General features: G+C 35.0%; 1 protein-coding gene across 4 annotated transcripts; it reads left to right on the top strand.

Moving 5' to 3' along the window:
• Positions 1 to 832: 832 nt before the first annotated feature.
• Positions 833 to 15,419, top strand: LOC110465888. 4 transcript variants are annotated; one of them, XM_021522025.1, is made up of 9 exons: positions 833 to 926; positions 5,350 to 5,428; positions 5,956 to 6,364; positions 6,482 to 6,577; positions 7,472 to 7,553; positions 8,963 to 9,043; positions 9,439 to 9,488; positions 10,829 to 11,048; positions 12,419 to 15,419. In XM_021522025.1, the coding sequence occupies exons 3-9, from the start codon at positions 5,981 to 5,983 to the stop codon at positions 13,075 to 13,077; spliced, it is 1,572 nt and encodes a 523-aa protein (XP_021377700.1). In that variant the 5' UTR covers positions 833 to 926; positions 5,350 to 5,428; positions 5,956 to 5,980; the 3' UTR covers positions 13,078 to 15,419. The 4 variants fall into 4 exon arrangements, with proteins under 4 accessions (XP_021377700.1, XP_021377699.1, XP_021377702.1 ...); XM_021522024.1 differs by lacking the exon at positions 833 to 926 and adding an exon at positions 2,297 to 2,454; XM_021522026.1 differs by lacking the exon at positions 833 to 926 and adding an exon at positions 4,314 to 4,377.
• Positions 15,420 to 15,573: the final 154 nt, after the last annotated feature.

Below are 15,573 nucleotides of genomic sequence, written 5' to 3'. Positions count from 1 at the left end.
AGCAAAATTGGAGGCTCAAAGACAGATGTTTGATTGGTCTCAGGTCAAAATACCTTACCAATCGCGAGGCTGATATCTGTCCTTTGAAGATAACAAAGGGGCGACACCCGATTCAATGTTAATCAATTTACCGTTACGCGACCGCGAGATTCTTTTGATGTACATCAAAGGATCGAACTAGTCTTCTTGTTTCATCAACAAGGTGGCGCACACTGAGCCTTCGATTTTGCTATGACATATTCCTGGGGTGCAGAGAGTATGAGTGAGCGTAACTCTTTGATATCGAAGATGTATTGTTAATATAAGGTCGCGTCCGCTATACGCTTAATATATAAATTGCAATCCATTCGATAATCACTATGTTTTAGTCCTCAAATTATATATTGCTGGTACCAAGTATAGTGTAGAGTCATTCCACCCCTAAAATTCATCGTTCAGATTTGCTTTATCAGATAACCTAAAAAGAATACATACTAAACATTAAATAGCTTCCTCATTTTATTATCAGGGTATCTCATTTTGTTTAAACATGGTTCAAGAAATAAATGACATTATTTATGTCTTATACATAAGTTTTTTTCCGTTTTAATATTTCAATTCAAACCAACACGTTTAGTTTATTGAAATAAAAATATATAGCTATATTTTGCGTAATATATGTTCCTTTATAGAATATTTCGCTCTGAATCGTAATTTAATAACTAAATTCTGGAAAGCTACAAAAATAGCCAATGACACATAGCACTGTGATCCGTTGTCACAACGATCGTCCTATAGCATGTTTTAACATACTGACTACATTGTTTACATTACTTGACGTCATCTTTGTTTGGAAATTTTCGGATTCAACTGATCCTTTAACTTCACAAGTGTTTCACATACAGCCGGGTTGACGATGTGACATGGTGTATATTATTGACTAAAAGGTAATTAAATTTTCCTAAAATTATTTCATAATATTAGAAATCGTACCAGCGATCGTTCTACACCATAGTATAGGTAGAAAATGCCGAACTAATGTCACGATAAATTAAACGTTATCACAAAATCGAACATTTCAGTTTCATTTGCTAGAAGATATAATTATAATCAATGATTTGTATGTGTTCAAACCATTTCCCACGTGTTAACGGACAATATTTTTCGTGACGTCATATGTTTAGCTGAGGTTTTTATGTTCAACTGATATACAACTTGAATTAAAACCTGTTTGTTATAAATTGACTAATCAACACACAAAGATAAAGTTTTTAATTTTATTATATGGTTTACGCTGAGATCCTAGTTTATCTCCTAAAATATTTCTAAATATTTGAAGTTGTCTTTTATGTTTTGAATTGTTTTCGCTTCCTATTTAATAAAATTATTTAAAGCAATATACCAAAAAAAGATATTCGGTCCTATTAATAAAAATGTTTAGGTTTCAATGTCGGTGACAAATCATATCTAGTAGGTTGATCTTTTGTGATTGGCTAGACTATATTTATCCCAGACATGCTTGTCTCACTTCCTTGTTACGTTATACGAATGTTCTGTTATCTTTTTTTTGAACTTTAAACAGCTAAGGGCGAACTGGGTTTTCCCATTTCTGAGCAAAAATAGTGTACGATGTTCACCAAGAGGTATACAATTTTCCTAAAATTATTTCAAAGTTTTTGGAATCGTCCCACTCGGGGAACTATAAAAATATACAGCACCTCCATAATTGTAAGCAGAAACGCTGTTGCCATTATCTTGGCTGTCAGTTATGGTACATATATCTGAAAGTAAGAATGTTTCATGGAACAAAAATATTCATGGTAGAAATATTTTTTTTGTGTTATGATAAACAAGCATTTATCACAAAATCGGAGATGAAATCATGTATTACATTTCAGTTGTCTTTCTTAGCAGGAATCATCATGATAACAAAGTCGTCATTTCAATTAAATAAAAAAAATAAATAAAGGTCCTTGTTTGGTAGTTTGGTACGTGACAGGCACTAACTGGCTGGCTCGACGCGAGTTTCTCTTAACATATCGGCTCACTCATGTTCGGGCCGCCATCTACATTTAACATGGCTCCCTTATAGAGGTGACTCAGAAGGGAACACTATTGTCGTTATGGCATGTTACCTGTGCTTTTAAAAATATCACAAAGTTATTTTTGCCCAATAAGCTCAATTTTCGAAGAAAAGACATAATTACTAAAAATAATTTCTGACTCAGTTGTTTTTAAAATGTTTCAGCGTATTCGTCCTCGGGTCGCAATTTTTTATAATACTGCTATACAGTCCTACTTTCGGTTTGAACCAGGTTTTCCCATTACACGTAACTACCTTATGTATTGAAGAGACAAATACCTGAAGTTTATTTACAATATTCGGGCTGACGATGTGACACCGTGTATTTCTTTGGCTAAGAGATATACCATTTTCCTAAAAGTATTTCCCAGTATTTGAAATCATACTGAACGGTGAGTAAAATGCTCTGTTATGTTCTCTGATGTCAGTTATGTTGTTTACAGTCAGACATATCTTGTGAATGGAATATTTCATTGAGTATATATTATCCTTGGTAGAAATATAACGTGATGCCCTTGATATCGTTTTTGAGTGGAAAATTTCCAGGTTCAACTGATCCTTTAACTTGAGATAAGATTTGTTTTATTTCAACTCACTGATATACCCACAAAGACCAGGAAGTGTGTCACTTATGGCGAGGTTGACGATGTGACATGGTGTATATTGTCAGTTATGCTGGTTACAGTAAGACATATCTTGTGAATAGAATATTTTATTGAGTATATATTATTTTTGGTAGAAATATAACGTGATACCCTTGACATCGTTTTTCAGTAGAAAATTTCCAGGTTCAACTGGTGCTTCAATCGAAGTTCAAACTTGTTTGATTTTAAATTGGTGGATCTCTTCACAAAGCCGATACTGTACATTACATATGTTTAGGTTAACACTTTGACACAGTTTTATAACTCTTGATCAAGATATTTTTCATTTTCCTAAATATTAAAAAAAAAAAAACTATTAATCTGGTTAAGAGTTAATGACTCTGTTTATATGCTTTATGAACCATACATTTGATATCGAGTTTAATGCTGCATAATACATTTATTACAACACAGACGAACAGTATGTAAAAATAATGTACCAATATTAACCATTTAACCTTCGTTTTCGTGTTAACAATCTGTTATGATATATTCCTTGGGAAATGTGATTTGGCATTACCACATACATATTGATTTGTGGCCGATGTGCTTCCCCATGGCTAGTAAAATGACTTAAGATCCGAATGACATAAATTTATAAAGACATTTTTAGATAACATGTCATTTCGTAACATTCACGGGTTGCCACAGATAAAGACATGTTATAAGTCAGGTGAACTTTCTTTATTAAAACATCTCAGCTTTAAAGTCTTATCATTGACAACGTTAGTCTGGCTGGCTGCATACCATTTCAATAAATCACGTTTATGTTAAATATATCCTGATTACTTAATATGACTGAAACACGATGTTAAATTAGAAACGTTAAGTATGACTTGGGTATCCATACTACCATTTAGGGGGCTTGTTAAACGAAAGGTGCACCTAAGAATAATACACGACAATTGTAAAAATATGCATATTTGCCAGTGTATAGATTCATATGTGCATGTATGATACTTGACATATGTGTATAAATGTTATGTTTAAAAATACTTGTTACTTGATTTTTGGTTCTCTATATATTCATGACTTGATAGATCAACGTCACACACACATACAAACACATACAAACCAATACACACACAAGTGATTGTACCTTTTAAAGTTTGGTAATAAATACAGTATGCCAAAAATACATTACACTGCATCATTCAGCTATTTTGTCCCAAAATGACTTGTCTCGTTAACATTTACGTTGAATGTTGAAAATGGCAATTCCATTTTTGTCTATCTTGTTATTGTTCAGGGACTTGTTTGTTTATGTAGACAAACTACTTCGCCGAATTTTAAATCTACTATTTCCGGGATAAATGCTGAATGTTCACGCAAGCCTTGAATGACTTAGCCAAGGCTTGTCAGTCGACAACATATAATCACGAGGTCCGCCCCTATTTCATTAAAGAACAATTCTGGTTCAAACAGGTCCAACCGTTTGGAACGCAATTAAGGAAATCGGCCTATGTGATCACTTTCCTTATATGGAATATGAGTATTGATTCTTGGTCATGGTCGTCGGACTAAAGCACTTTTTTATCATAATATACCACGAATTATTATTATTTTAAGCCGTAAGGGAAAATCCTAATAATTGCTTCCTTATGTAACGTAGTTCAACAACTCTGATTAAAACAGACTGAACAACGACTAGAAATATATACACTAAAATAGGTAAGTAGTATCTTACGTACTGGGTTTCAGTAGAAAATGAGATGAGGTAGTCCTAGTGTGTTAGCGACGATAACATACTGTAATGTAACTGTGACCCGTTGTTACTCCATATGAGCAAAGATTATTTTTGAAGGTCGTGCGCGGTCTGTTTCAACTTTAAACCTATTGCGTAAGATTTATTCGTGGCCTAGTGTTAATTGTGTTTACCATTTTTTAAGAAACAGGTTTTCAAATAATACTTAGAATATACTCAGTAGGATAAACAAAACATTTCCAGTCATTTCTAGACCTATTTAGCCATTAACTTAATCACCCAGAAATTTCATAATGAACTATTCCAATCTTTGAATTTGAAGACTTCAAATGTGTCTGTAGGGGTGCATGAGTTAATCTGCCTTGATATATACTAAGTAAAACCAATGCACATATAAACAACAGTACACTTTATATATGAACAACTACGTCAGCAATGCTGATCTACCGTTGATTGCATACGGATAGTGACTTGCCGTGTTTATAATGATCAGTGAATACAAAAAGTTGACATTGATATATTTGCTTACACTCAACGTAAAGTTGACATAATATTAGCTTACAAGTAACCGAAAGATTGCATTATGTTTGATTACAATGAGTGAACATTATTTCTATGCACGGAGTGATGTAATATGGATAGACAGTTGTATTTATTCAGACCAAAACTCACCTGTCATATTTAAGTTATATCGGGCGATTACATTTTCGTTCGTGCAATCCCACCTTGTCATTGTTCAGATGATCGTTTTCTTTATACGATCTGTCTATATGTATATATATGATCTCTCTATGATTATACTCGAATGTAATCAATATGGGAAACGAATGGCAACAAATGTCAATATGGTCTGACTATATATAGCATTCCTTTATTACAATACTTTGAGCGGTAATTTTCTTACGTCATAATGGAAATCCTTTGTTTTTTTCCTTCAGGTGATTCAAGCACTGTGATTCCAGTATACCAGATTGATAACCTCTAGAAACCTGTACTTCAACATATACACTTACATAGGTAAGTATTTTCAACATTCTATCTTAATCTACAGAAACTTTATGTTGATATATGAATACATTTCATAGGTTCTGTTTCATAGGTTTTATTCTACAGAAAGATGTCGGAAAAAAATCTTTCTTTTTTTTATAATCCAACACTGAATTGCAGAATACGGAAATATATTTTAATCTAAAACCACTACAAAAAATATCTCTCCTCTAAGTTGGCAACCTAATGAATTCATTTAACTTATTAGGCAATTTTGTATGTAGAAAGTTTATATTGTCATAATTCTGAATTCGTGTTAATTAAGTTGAATAATTCAACATTGCTTTCGGTTTATTGCGTGTCCTATGAGAGGGCGTGATATACCAAGTTGGTATATTTCAACGTGTATAAAGCCTTTTTTTAATTGCTGATTTTAGCACACGAACATGTTAGTTTATTTAATATAACGCGAACACATTCATGTTAATGGTTTGTATGATCAAACAATTACATTTACACAGAGTAAAATTATGTAAATATTATTTTTCATATTTCAGATTAAAATGGCGTCTTCTACCGACAATGGCTAAAGGCAATAAGCCGGGTTCTTCTCAGTATAAGGAAACAGCGAATAACACCAAGACATATAACCATGGTAACGACATCCACAATGGTGCCTCTGGCGGCGACTCCGAGGAACAGGACAATGGGAGGCGAGAAATGGCAGGTGCACCTACCTTTCAAGGAAGACGACGATCGGATAAACAACAAGAAACCTTGGACTTGACGAAGGCCCAATTTTCAAAAGACTCACGTCAAACAAGCTGGAATCATAACCATCATCAGAAAAAATCAAAGGTTCTCCCATCACGCCAGGACTTCAACGGGTCTGTCCAGCAGTCCTACGTGTCGCCTGCCACTCCAACTCCACAGGACTTAGAAGAAGACGGTGACCTAGACTGTAAGGTATGTAGAAGAAACTGTTAGCTTTATTTGTTTATCACAAAAAAATGTTTTATATCTTGGCAAGTTCTCGTATGTACTAGTTTACTTGTATACTGATTTATTTTCATTTCTCTGCAGTCCAAAGTGTTTAGTTGTGGAACCGATAGAGTTGACACGCCGGACAATGTACAGCCGTATTCTAACTTTGAGCCAGTAAATGATCCAATAACACAGGTAGCAAAAATTTATCACAGTTTTTTGGTATTTTCTTCTTTTTCTATTTAGGTTTATTATTTATATGTTTTCAATGGCTGTATTGGACAAAACTGACGTTTTTTTCTTAATATTTCATATCTTGTTTTTGTTGATTGAATATTTTGTTTGTGTTGAATACACAATCCCTTTCCTACCTATTTCCGATATACAAACACAGTGTAATTTGCTTATGATCCAGTGTGGTCAAGTGGTAATCCCTTAAAATTCACAAGGAGTCACTAACAACAAAAAAGTTTATAATCAGCCTTTGTTAGTTGTCCAGTGGCCATTTTCCCTTTCAAATGTAAAGTTTTTCAAATGTCTTGAGGAATTGTGACTTAATTTGATCTGAAGCATTGCTTGGCTAACAGAAGGATGGCGCCCCCTGGAGGCAAAGGGACGTTTTCCAATAGGGGAAATGAAAACATTGTTCAAGACAATGCATAAACGAAGAATGAATCCTTCCATGGGAAAGATGGGTATAGCCTTGAAGAGGAAATAGACATAAACAGAAACAAAATCAATGAAAACATCTTCGCTACAAGTTATGAGATTTTAACAGAATTTACTCCGGAAAATCCTTGGTAACAACAATTAATGTTATGTGAGAAGATAATGAATCCGCCTCCTCAGAGTCAAGTACCAATAGGATGACATGATTATTACAATTAAATATATTAGAAATAGCTATTGAACAATAATAAGGAAAAGAAAGGCTAGGTGAGCTAGTAATTCCTCGGTTCCTCGGGCGCAGTTACTTCACCCCTAACAGACATAAGATTCATACACTACGAAGTTTAACTTATGCCATGAAATATTACAATAGATATATTAAGATTAGCTACTGAAAAGTAACGATGTTTTTTTCCGTAGGACACAGAAGATCAGCTGATTGGAGTAGTGTATACGGAGAATGTTCTGATAGCTCAGGAAACCCAGTCGCCAAAGGATCAAGGTAGATATCAGATCTAACAGGGTAGCATCACTGATGTTTGCATTTCGTACCTCAGGGACCTGAGAATTTGTTACAGTAACGCTGTGTTTGGACCTAAACAAATATGTTCAGAGAAATATTAGACATTAGGTAATAAGCTACTTCCAATTATGATATTGATCTCAATTTATAAAACGTCTAATACTACTCTAAAACCATCAGCTCAGGTCCAATCGTAACTATGCTCAAACAAATTATCAAGCCCCTGTGATTCTCACAGATCTGCATTGGTGAAAAAACAATTTGATTTTGGGCTATCTTACACGAAATGCTGATTAAGTATATTTGATTGATGTATTTCAAAACTAGAATTGTATGAAAACACCTTCAAAATGGTGATCTGGTAACTAAGCTCGAAAGTTATTGTAAATTTTCAAAAATTTCCCCAAAAATGACATTTTGAAACTTTCTACTCACGACTCGTAATATTATGATGGATTATCCAATTTGAACATCTGACTTTTTGTCTATCTAGTCTTATTTTGTGGTAAACATTCATATGTAAACAAAATCGAAAATTCCCTCATATGATTCTCCGAAAACAGGTGATTCGTTAGGATTTCAGAATAGAGAATATCAAATTTGGAGTATTTTTAGTCTTCTTATGTCCGTCTGTCAATTTGGCGTCAACTTTTTTGTTCGAAAGACTTCTTCTCAATAACCATTGGACCTAGAATGACTTGGTCAATAGCATACTGGGATATAAAGACTACTGAAGTTATTCAAGCAAATGACCTTTAACTACTCCCAAGGTCATTGGAGTCAAACATTATAAAATATTTAAGCTTCATATTCACAATAATGTAAAGGCCAGGGGTGATGATATTGGGTTAGTTTCATGTTTGAATGAATGGTTGACATTTATTTAATTGAATGCCCTTCACCCACATTCAATGTGGCAAGAATCAAATGTTCAACATCTACTGAATAACCGAAAGGCCCTGGATAATGTTATTTCGACAGTAGCATGATGTGATAAATGGCTACAAAATGTTGCTCAGATGAATGACTTTGACCCATTTTCTAGGTCATTTGGTCAAATGTTTAATATGGCCACCAGACATATGAGGGTCCTCTTTTTACCCATAAAGTATTGTGCAATAGTTCAAATTCCAACCTCACTTAAAAAGAACAATGTCATACAAAGCAGTATGAAGCTTTATTCAAAAGTTGCATTTGCGTAGAACCTATGAAGATAGTATGACGTTGCGGGCGCCAAGATCCATCTTGGATCTCTTGTTAAATACATTGCAGTCAAAATATTCCCTTCCTTTTTAATTCGTATTTTCTGTTATTTATCAAATAAATAAGATGTATCACGTGAGGTTATTGCCATATAGTGTATGTCTATGTTTTCTCCTTTTTTCTAGAAAGGAGTGATGAACTGGTGTGTGTGAACACAGACACATATTACGTTACCAACATTTTACCTAGTTCAAAGAACCATGAAGGTAAATTGACATATATTGTCAAACTAAGTTTGTAAATAAATCTTATATTTGTGTGCATGTAGCCATCACTTTTTCTTTTTATTCGTCGGAATAATTTGGATGATTTGACATTTGGTAAAGCATTACGACTTTTTGACAATAGATATATAATTAAGGTTGTTGGACAACAGGTTTAGCATTTGGATTGTTTGACAATTTGCATAGCATAAACACAAAGATTTTTGTTATACAAATGTTTACATATTTGTTTTATTATGATATTAATGCATGTGTTTTTCAATAATAATTATTGGTGGGAAATCTTTTTAGGTGACATTGTTTGGCGTTGTGTGTTACACCTTACGTCAATGAAACTAAAAATGACTTGTAAGTTTCTTTCTTTCTACATTTTTCAGAAATTGTCCAGTCGATGTGCTTCCAAAAAAACATTGCTGTAAAACACAAGGTACACTTTTACTTCAGATTTTATAGCTTCTATCAGAAAATATGTATTAAGAATACGAGAGTATGAAATAATTGACTAATGAGATTGCCGTCAATTGTAGTAAGGTATTGTCGTCAAACTGAGTAAGAATATTTAAAACTACAACACATTGTCGATATATGTAGTAAAAGCTATCATTGTATTAATAAATGTCGTCACTTTCGGTCTCTTCACCCCTGGAGTTTGTTGTAGCAAAATCGAAGGCTCAGTGTGAACCACCATGTAGATGAGATGAAAAGACTAGTTTGATCGCGTAACAGTAAAACTTACTGGCTTTGAAGTCGGGCGTCACTCCTTTGTAATCTTCAAAGGACTAGTATCAGCCTAATGATTGGTCAGACTTTTTTTTACCTGACACCAATCAAATTGCTAGACGTGTGCCTTCAATTCTGCAATCACATATTCCAGGGATGCAGAGGGCGGAAGTGAGTGTAACCCCTGGATATCGATAATAATGTTTTAACTAAGAGAAAGCGTAAACAAACTACTTCAATGATACCTTTCGGCGTTTTCTTTAGTTTCTGATGATGTCCTTTTGATCAATTTTATCATTGTGAGTAAACGCTGTGGCATGTTGTGTCTTGGTACGAGTTCACATTCTGGTGCATTTTGTTCTGTTGTTTAGACGATGTGGTATGTACATTTATTGTTTGTGTGTGTTAAAACTGTGGTACAGTTTGTCCTTGAGTGTTGAAGCTTTTGGTCCATCTTTGTATACTAAAGGTGATATTTCGTAATTGCGCGGTGACGCCACGGTATATACTGTCATTGTGGTTTGGGATGCTTGGCATATGTTGTCCTTCATCCAGGGGTTACGCTCACTTTGGCTATTTGCATGTCGGTAATATTTCTGTACTTATGTGACAGAATGAAACTAAAAACAAGTATCGTTTTAACTTTAATTAATTAATAAATGAGTGATTTTTTCTGAATTGTCATTATCCACTTCATATCGACTCGGCTAGGGAAAATTTATCTTAACGTCATTCGATAGAGCTTAAGACTAGTAAACAAGAGGTCCCGGGTTCGACTCCTAGAGTGGATACATTGAAGAAAATATTAGCCATTGTTACACTGGTGCCAACGTATAGGTATACTGACAAAATTACTTTCACATAAAAATTATGACTTCCTGAAGATTCTTTCCTGGGGGGTGGGGGGGGGAATTCACCCTGGTAAAACATTATCCGCTTCTTACCGACTCGGTTAGGGAGAATTTATCTCTAGCTGATTCGATAGAGCATTAAACATTAAACAATAATGACCGCTGTTACATAAATATAATCTTCATATACTTGTAGGAACGACTCACCAGGACTGAAGAATGTGGACATTGCGAAAACGGTTTCCATGCAACGGTGAGGCATGACTTCCCTTCTCAACAAGCTAAAGGAAGAACAGTGTTTGAGCAATGCAAACAAAAGGTTGGCCTAGTCCGATGTCTGACTTGTGGAAACTGGGGGACCTGCTTCCGTATTGGCAAATGCAACATTGCCACATGCTGGCATGTTATCAGCAAATGTGAGTTTGATACTATAATCATCTTATAATCGTTTAAACCAATTCAATAGTTCATAACATTAGTAATTAAATATTTTCGTACCACTGGAAATGTACTTAAGTACTCATTATTCAGGATAATTTTGGGGGATGACCATTGCTTTGATTAAAACATTTCTGAAAAGAGCAATACCTTACGTGACCTTTATGAAAAATAATAAAGACAAGATGCACAAAAAGGATCTACACCAGTGTTTATGTAAAAGTACAATTGGGTCAGACCAGAACTCAAACCCTGGACCATAACACATGATACTGTCGCTGTAACCAACTTAGTAACCTAGTCAGTTACGGAACCCCGACCCTGTCTCGCTATCGATCGATGTATCAAAATGGAAAAATTCAAATAATCAAGGAAATGTTACTGTTTGTTCGAAAAACTACTAAAAACTACAATGATTTGCCCAGAGTGGGGCAGGGATCCTTCAATGATCTCTTATTTATTTAGATATAAATATAAACTAAACACTTGCTCATTATATCTTTGATGGATGGATATTTATATTAAATAACAAAAAAAAAAGTTTTTTAACCAGGTTCCTCAAATCTGTATTCATTGTTTACTAGATAACAAATTGGTTTCAAGAAAATACATTAATCCTGTCACAAGATATCATTGCAGTAATAATAAGGAAAAGTATTGAAGGCAATCCATAGTCCCCCTAGGGAAATTATTTATTTATTGACTGAACTGTACACCTATCTTAGGATAAAGGTCACAGTGTCATACTTCTTGTACTCCACACTCTGCCAGCCAAAGCATTCTTGCATACCAAATCTGTATACTCCCGGTGAAAAAGTATAGAAGATTTACCAAAGACAAAGTTTTTTCAAAGGTTGAGGTCAAACAAAAGGTCAAACCTGTCATACCTTCATACTAAATCTGAATTTTCAAAGGATAAAGTCAAAGGTCAAACAATAGGTCACAGTGACCTACTTTTTGTACTTGACACTCCACCATCCCAATATATATTTCCATTCCAAATCTGGTTACTCCAGGTTAAACAGTAAAGGAAATCACCCCAGAGATATTTTTTCAAGGGTTGAAATCAAAGTTCAAACCATATGTCACAGTGACCTACTTATTATACTTGACACGCCGCCATCCCAAGCTTTACTTACATACCAAACATGGTTACTCCATATGTAATAGTATAGATGATACGCCCTGAGCAGACTTTTAGGAAGAACAGAACACGAACGGATGGATGATGTACAAACCTTTAGTCCACTCGGGAATAAGCATGTTTTAGCATATTTTATGAAGTTATGGCTAATTCCTTCAGTTCAAGTACGAATTCAACTTTTCACGTGTCATTTTGTTGCCACAGGTACAGACCATCCAATCACAGCCGTCTTCTATTATCAGGGACCCAATCAACAAGACACGTGGGTTTACAGGATGGGAGAGAAATACATCGATAAAAATTTAGACTTTGCAATCTGCGAACTTTGCAATAATGATAAAAGCTTCCCACCGGCCTTCACGAAGTTCAGACACTCGACACATGCCGACGGCTGTTCCGAAGGTCTAGTGTACCTTACATGCTTCCAAAAAGATGCAACTGACCAAATTAAACTCGATGTACACTGTGACACTGTCAGATTAAACAGCAAAACACTTGATGATGATCGGTTGTACAATCTCAATTTGATGGCAATGGAGAAATACCCCAATAATACACCAAAGAATCGTCCTTATGGGGATGCAAACTTGCATAGAGATAATGGGCATGTGCCTTTGCTGTGCAAAGTCACTCACGGAGGATCCGGCGGTGTTGGAGTCTCCTTAGACGGAAATGGATACGTGGTGGTGGACTTCATGTACAGACGAGGATTCCCTGGATTCTTCTATGAAACAAACACCGAGACAGCCTTAACAACAGATGAGAAAGAGGAATTTCCGGGTTGTCTTCGCATGGAAGTGGGTTTCGATATAAGGACGATGATCAGGAAATCGGGCCAAGGACTGTGGGAATGTGGAGAATAAACAGGTATATAGACAATGTCTTTATGATTTTATGTCATATATATACCAATCATTCTGTTACAATGCTACTATAACTTCCTGATAAGTTCAGACAGAAGTCTTCACAGATGTGCCTGTGGGAAACGGTGTTACGAAGAACTTTATCCCCAGAAAAGGGTGGGACAACTCTGTCGGAGTCAAAAACGTACATTTGTAGTCGAAGACTGTCAACACAATACTTAATTTAGAAGGACTCACAAAGTAATCAACTCATGACAATATCATTTAACGTGTAATATACTTATAGCCAATATGAACGTCATAACCTTATATTGCTGATGTCATCATTATTATGACGTCAAAATTGTAACGTTGAATTGCGCTGATCCTCCATTGATGGTGGGGTTTTTTCGCTTGAACATTTAGACTTCATGTTGAATTTTGATTAGATGATTTGATTTTGGTATGAAAGTAAAATAATTTTTAATATTTAAAATACATGTTTTGAACTTCTCTCAAATGACATTTATAGATTTATGCTTAGATTTGTTTTTTCTGTTAACCAAAGTTATTGGTTTTTATGTCATCCTGACCCTTCATCGTGCTTCGTCCGTCGTCGTCCGCCGTGCACCGTCCGCCGTCCGTAAATTTTCAACATTTTAAGTTCCATCAGTGGGATTGAGCTGAAACTTGCCTGAAATGATCCTGAGATGGTCCTCACCAAGTGTTGTTATTTTTCGGGTCGTTCCAAAATCAAAGATGGCCGCCATCTTGATAAAGACATTTTAAACTTCTTCTCCAGTTCCACTGGTGCCATTCTGCTAAAAATTGTTGGGGATGTTAAGGAAAGGATACCGACAAAGTGTTGTTATTTTTCAGCCCCGTCAAAACTTCAACATGGCAGTCATGGTGGCCATTTTGTAACATGATTGCACTATCATGGTTTTCCTAAACAACACCTATTTTAAACTTCTTCTCAAGTTCCACCAGTGGGATTGAGCTGAAACTTGCCTGAAATGATCCTGAGATGGTCCTGATCAAGTGTTGTGATTTTTCGGGTCGGTGCAAAATCCAATATGGCCACCATGACCGCCATCTTGAAAAACACATTTTAAACTTCTTCTCAACTTCCACCAGTGGGATTGAGAATATTTCATTGAAAGTTGAAAAGTTACCATTCTCCTTGCTCAGTCTTTGTAGTCAGATGACCGTTAAGGCCCATGGGCCTCTTGTTTAAGTTATGATACGGCTAAATTTAGATATATGATAAAATTTAAAATATTATGAAAATCATAGGTAATGAAATTGTACTAACTTTATACATCACTCACTCGCTTATATTTTTATAAGGTATTCAAATATTCCCGCGGTTCGCAGTAGAAGCGGGAATAATTTGTCTGATGCGACACGAGAAGCAGATAGCTGTCACGTGTACTCGGGTACACCTGATGGTAGATGTTGTCAGCGTAGTCATTTTTAATCGCCTACTCGGGACGTATGGTTCATTCTAAACTTAAGGATGTATAGGTTGTTTTTTAGGGTCGCTCAGTAGGTCTGATAACAAAAAACAACAAAAAACAGCGGTCCAACTGTCACCTCAAAGAAATCGGTTTTTCCTGGGCGTGCAGGTTGATTTCGATGATCCAGGTATCTCTTTATTGTCATTTCGCAGTCTACGTCAGACTGCGGCGTACATTTTTTTCACGTCGGATGACGGCAAGCCGTTTATTATCAGTATATTTATGAGGCTTAATTTGTATATATTTATTTTGATTGTGTTTTAATTTTTTTCATGGATAATTGTGTAAATGTTGGGCATGTAAACCACACTGATTAAACGCCAACCGCCATACGTCTTTTCGGCGAGCTAGTCGCTCAGAGGAGCGAGACAGTGATATTGTCTTCTTATATGACTTAATATATCATTAATAGTTTCAGACGGTATCGGTGTCCAAAACATAAAGATGTTATATACTAACAACTGTAAGTGTAGGCGCTAAAATAGGCACTTTAAAGTACACGAGAGTCCAGGAAATGAGCCAAATGAAATCCCCAATGAAAATTAACCATTTCACAATACATCGAATTATATTGTACAAATGATATGAATAAAAACAAAATACATTGTAAAATGTAAGAGAAAACCCAGAAACTAATACTTTGTATATGAATCTTAATGCATGTAGTCATAAATTTATCTGTCTTAATTTGATACATCTCATTAACGGTGTATACTAGTTTATGTGTCTTAAAACTTCTATTTTACAAAATGTGTACGTTAAAATATGTGTTTTCAATTTAATACTTCTCATTAACGGTGCATACATGTGTCTTAAAACTTCTCAATAACATGATGTATACATTAAAATATGTCTTAATTTAAGTGTTGTGTATTTCATTTTTGACATGCTGTATCTATTACTTAATTTTATAGGTGAAATCACATGTGTGTGTTACATTCTTTCTTCATACAACACGATACAGCTAGGGGTGGTGTCACAATGCGCCTGGAGTGTA

Source organism: Mizuhopecten yessoensis, unplaced genomic scaffold, assembly GCF_002113885.1.
Source record: "Mizuhopecten yessoensis strain PY_sf001 unplaced genomic scaffold, ASM211388v2 scaffold11103, whole genome shotgun sequence".
Taxonomy (NCBI): Eukaryota; Metazoa; Mollusca; class Bivalvia; order Pectinida; family Pectinidae; genus Mizuhopecten; species Mizuhopecten yessoensis.
Note: the sequence above shows the minus strand (reverse complement) of the source record. Positions and strands in the feature narration are given on the sequence as shown.

Bases quoted from the DNA above. Each gene is read 5' to 3' on its own strand.
- LOC110465888 (XM_021522025.1), top strand. From the start codon at position 5,981: ATGGCTAAAGGCAATAAGCCGGGTTCTTCTCAGTATAAGGAAACAGCG. The intron at 6,365-6,481 runs GTATGTAGAAGA...ATTTCTCTGCAG, and splicing joins ACGGTGACCTAGACTGTAAG to TCCAAAGTGTTTAGTTGTGG. The intron at 6,578-7,471 runs GTAGCAAAAATT...TTTTTTCCGTAG, and splicing joins TAAATGATCCAATAACACAG to GACACAGAAGATCAGCTGAT.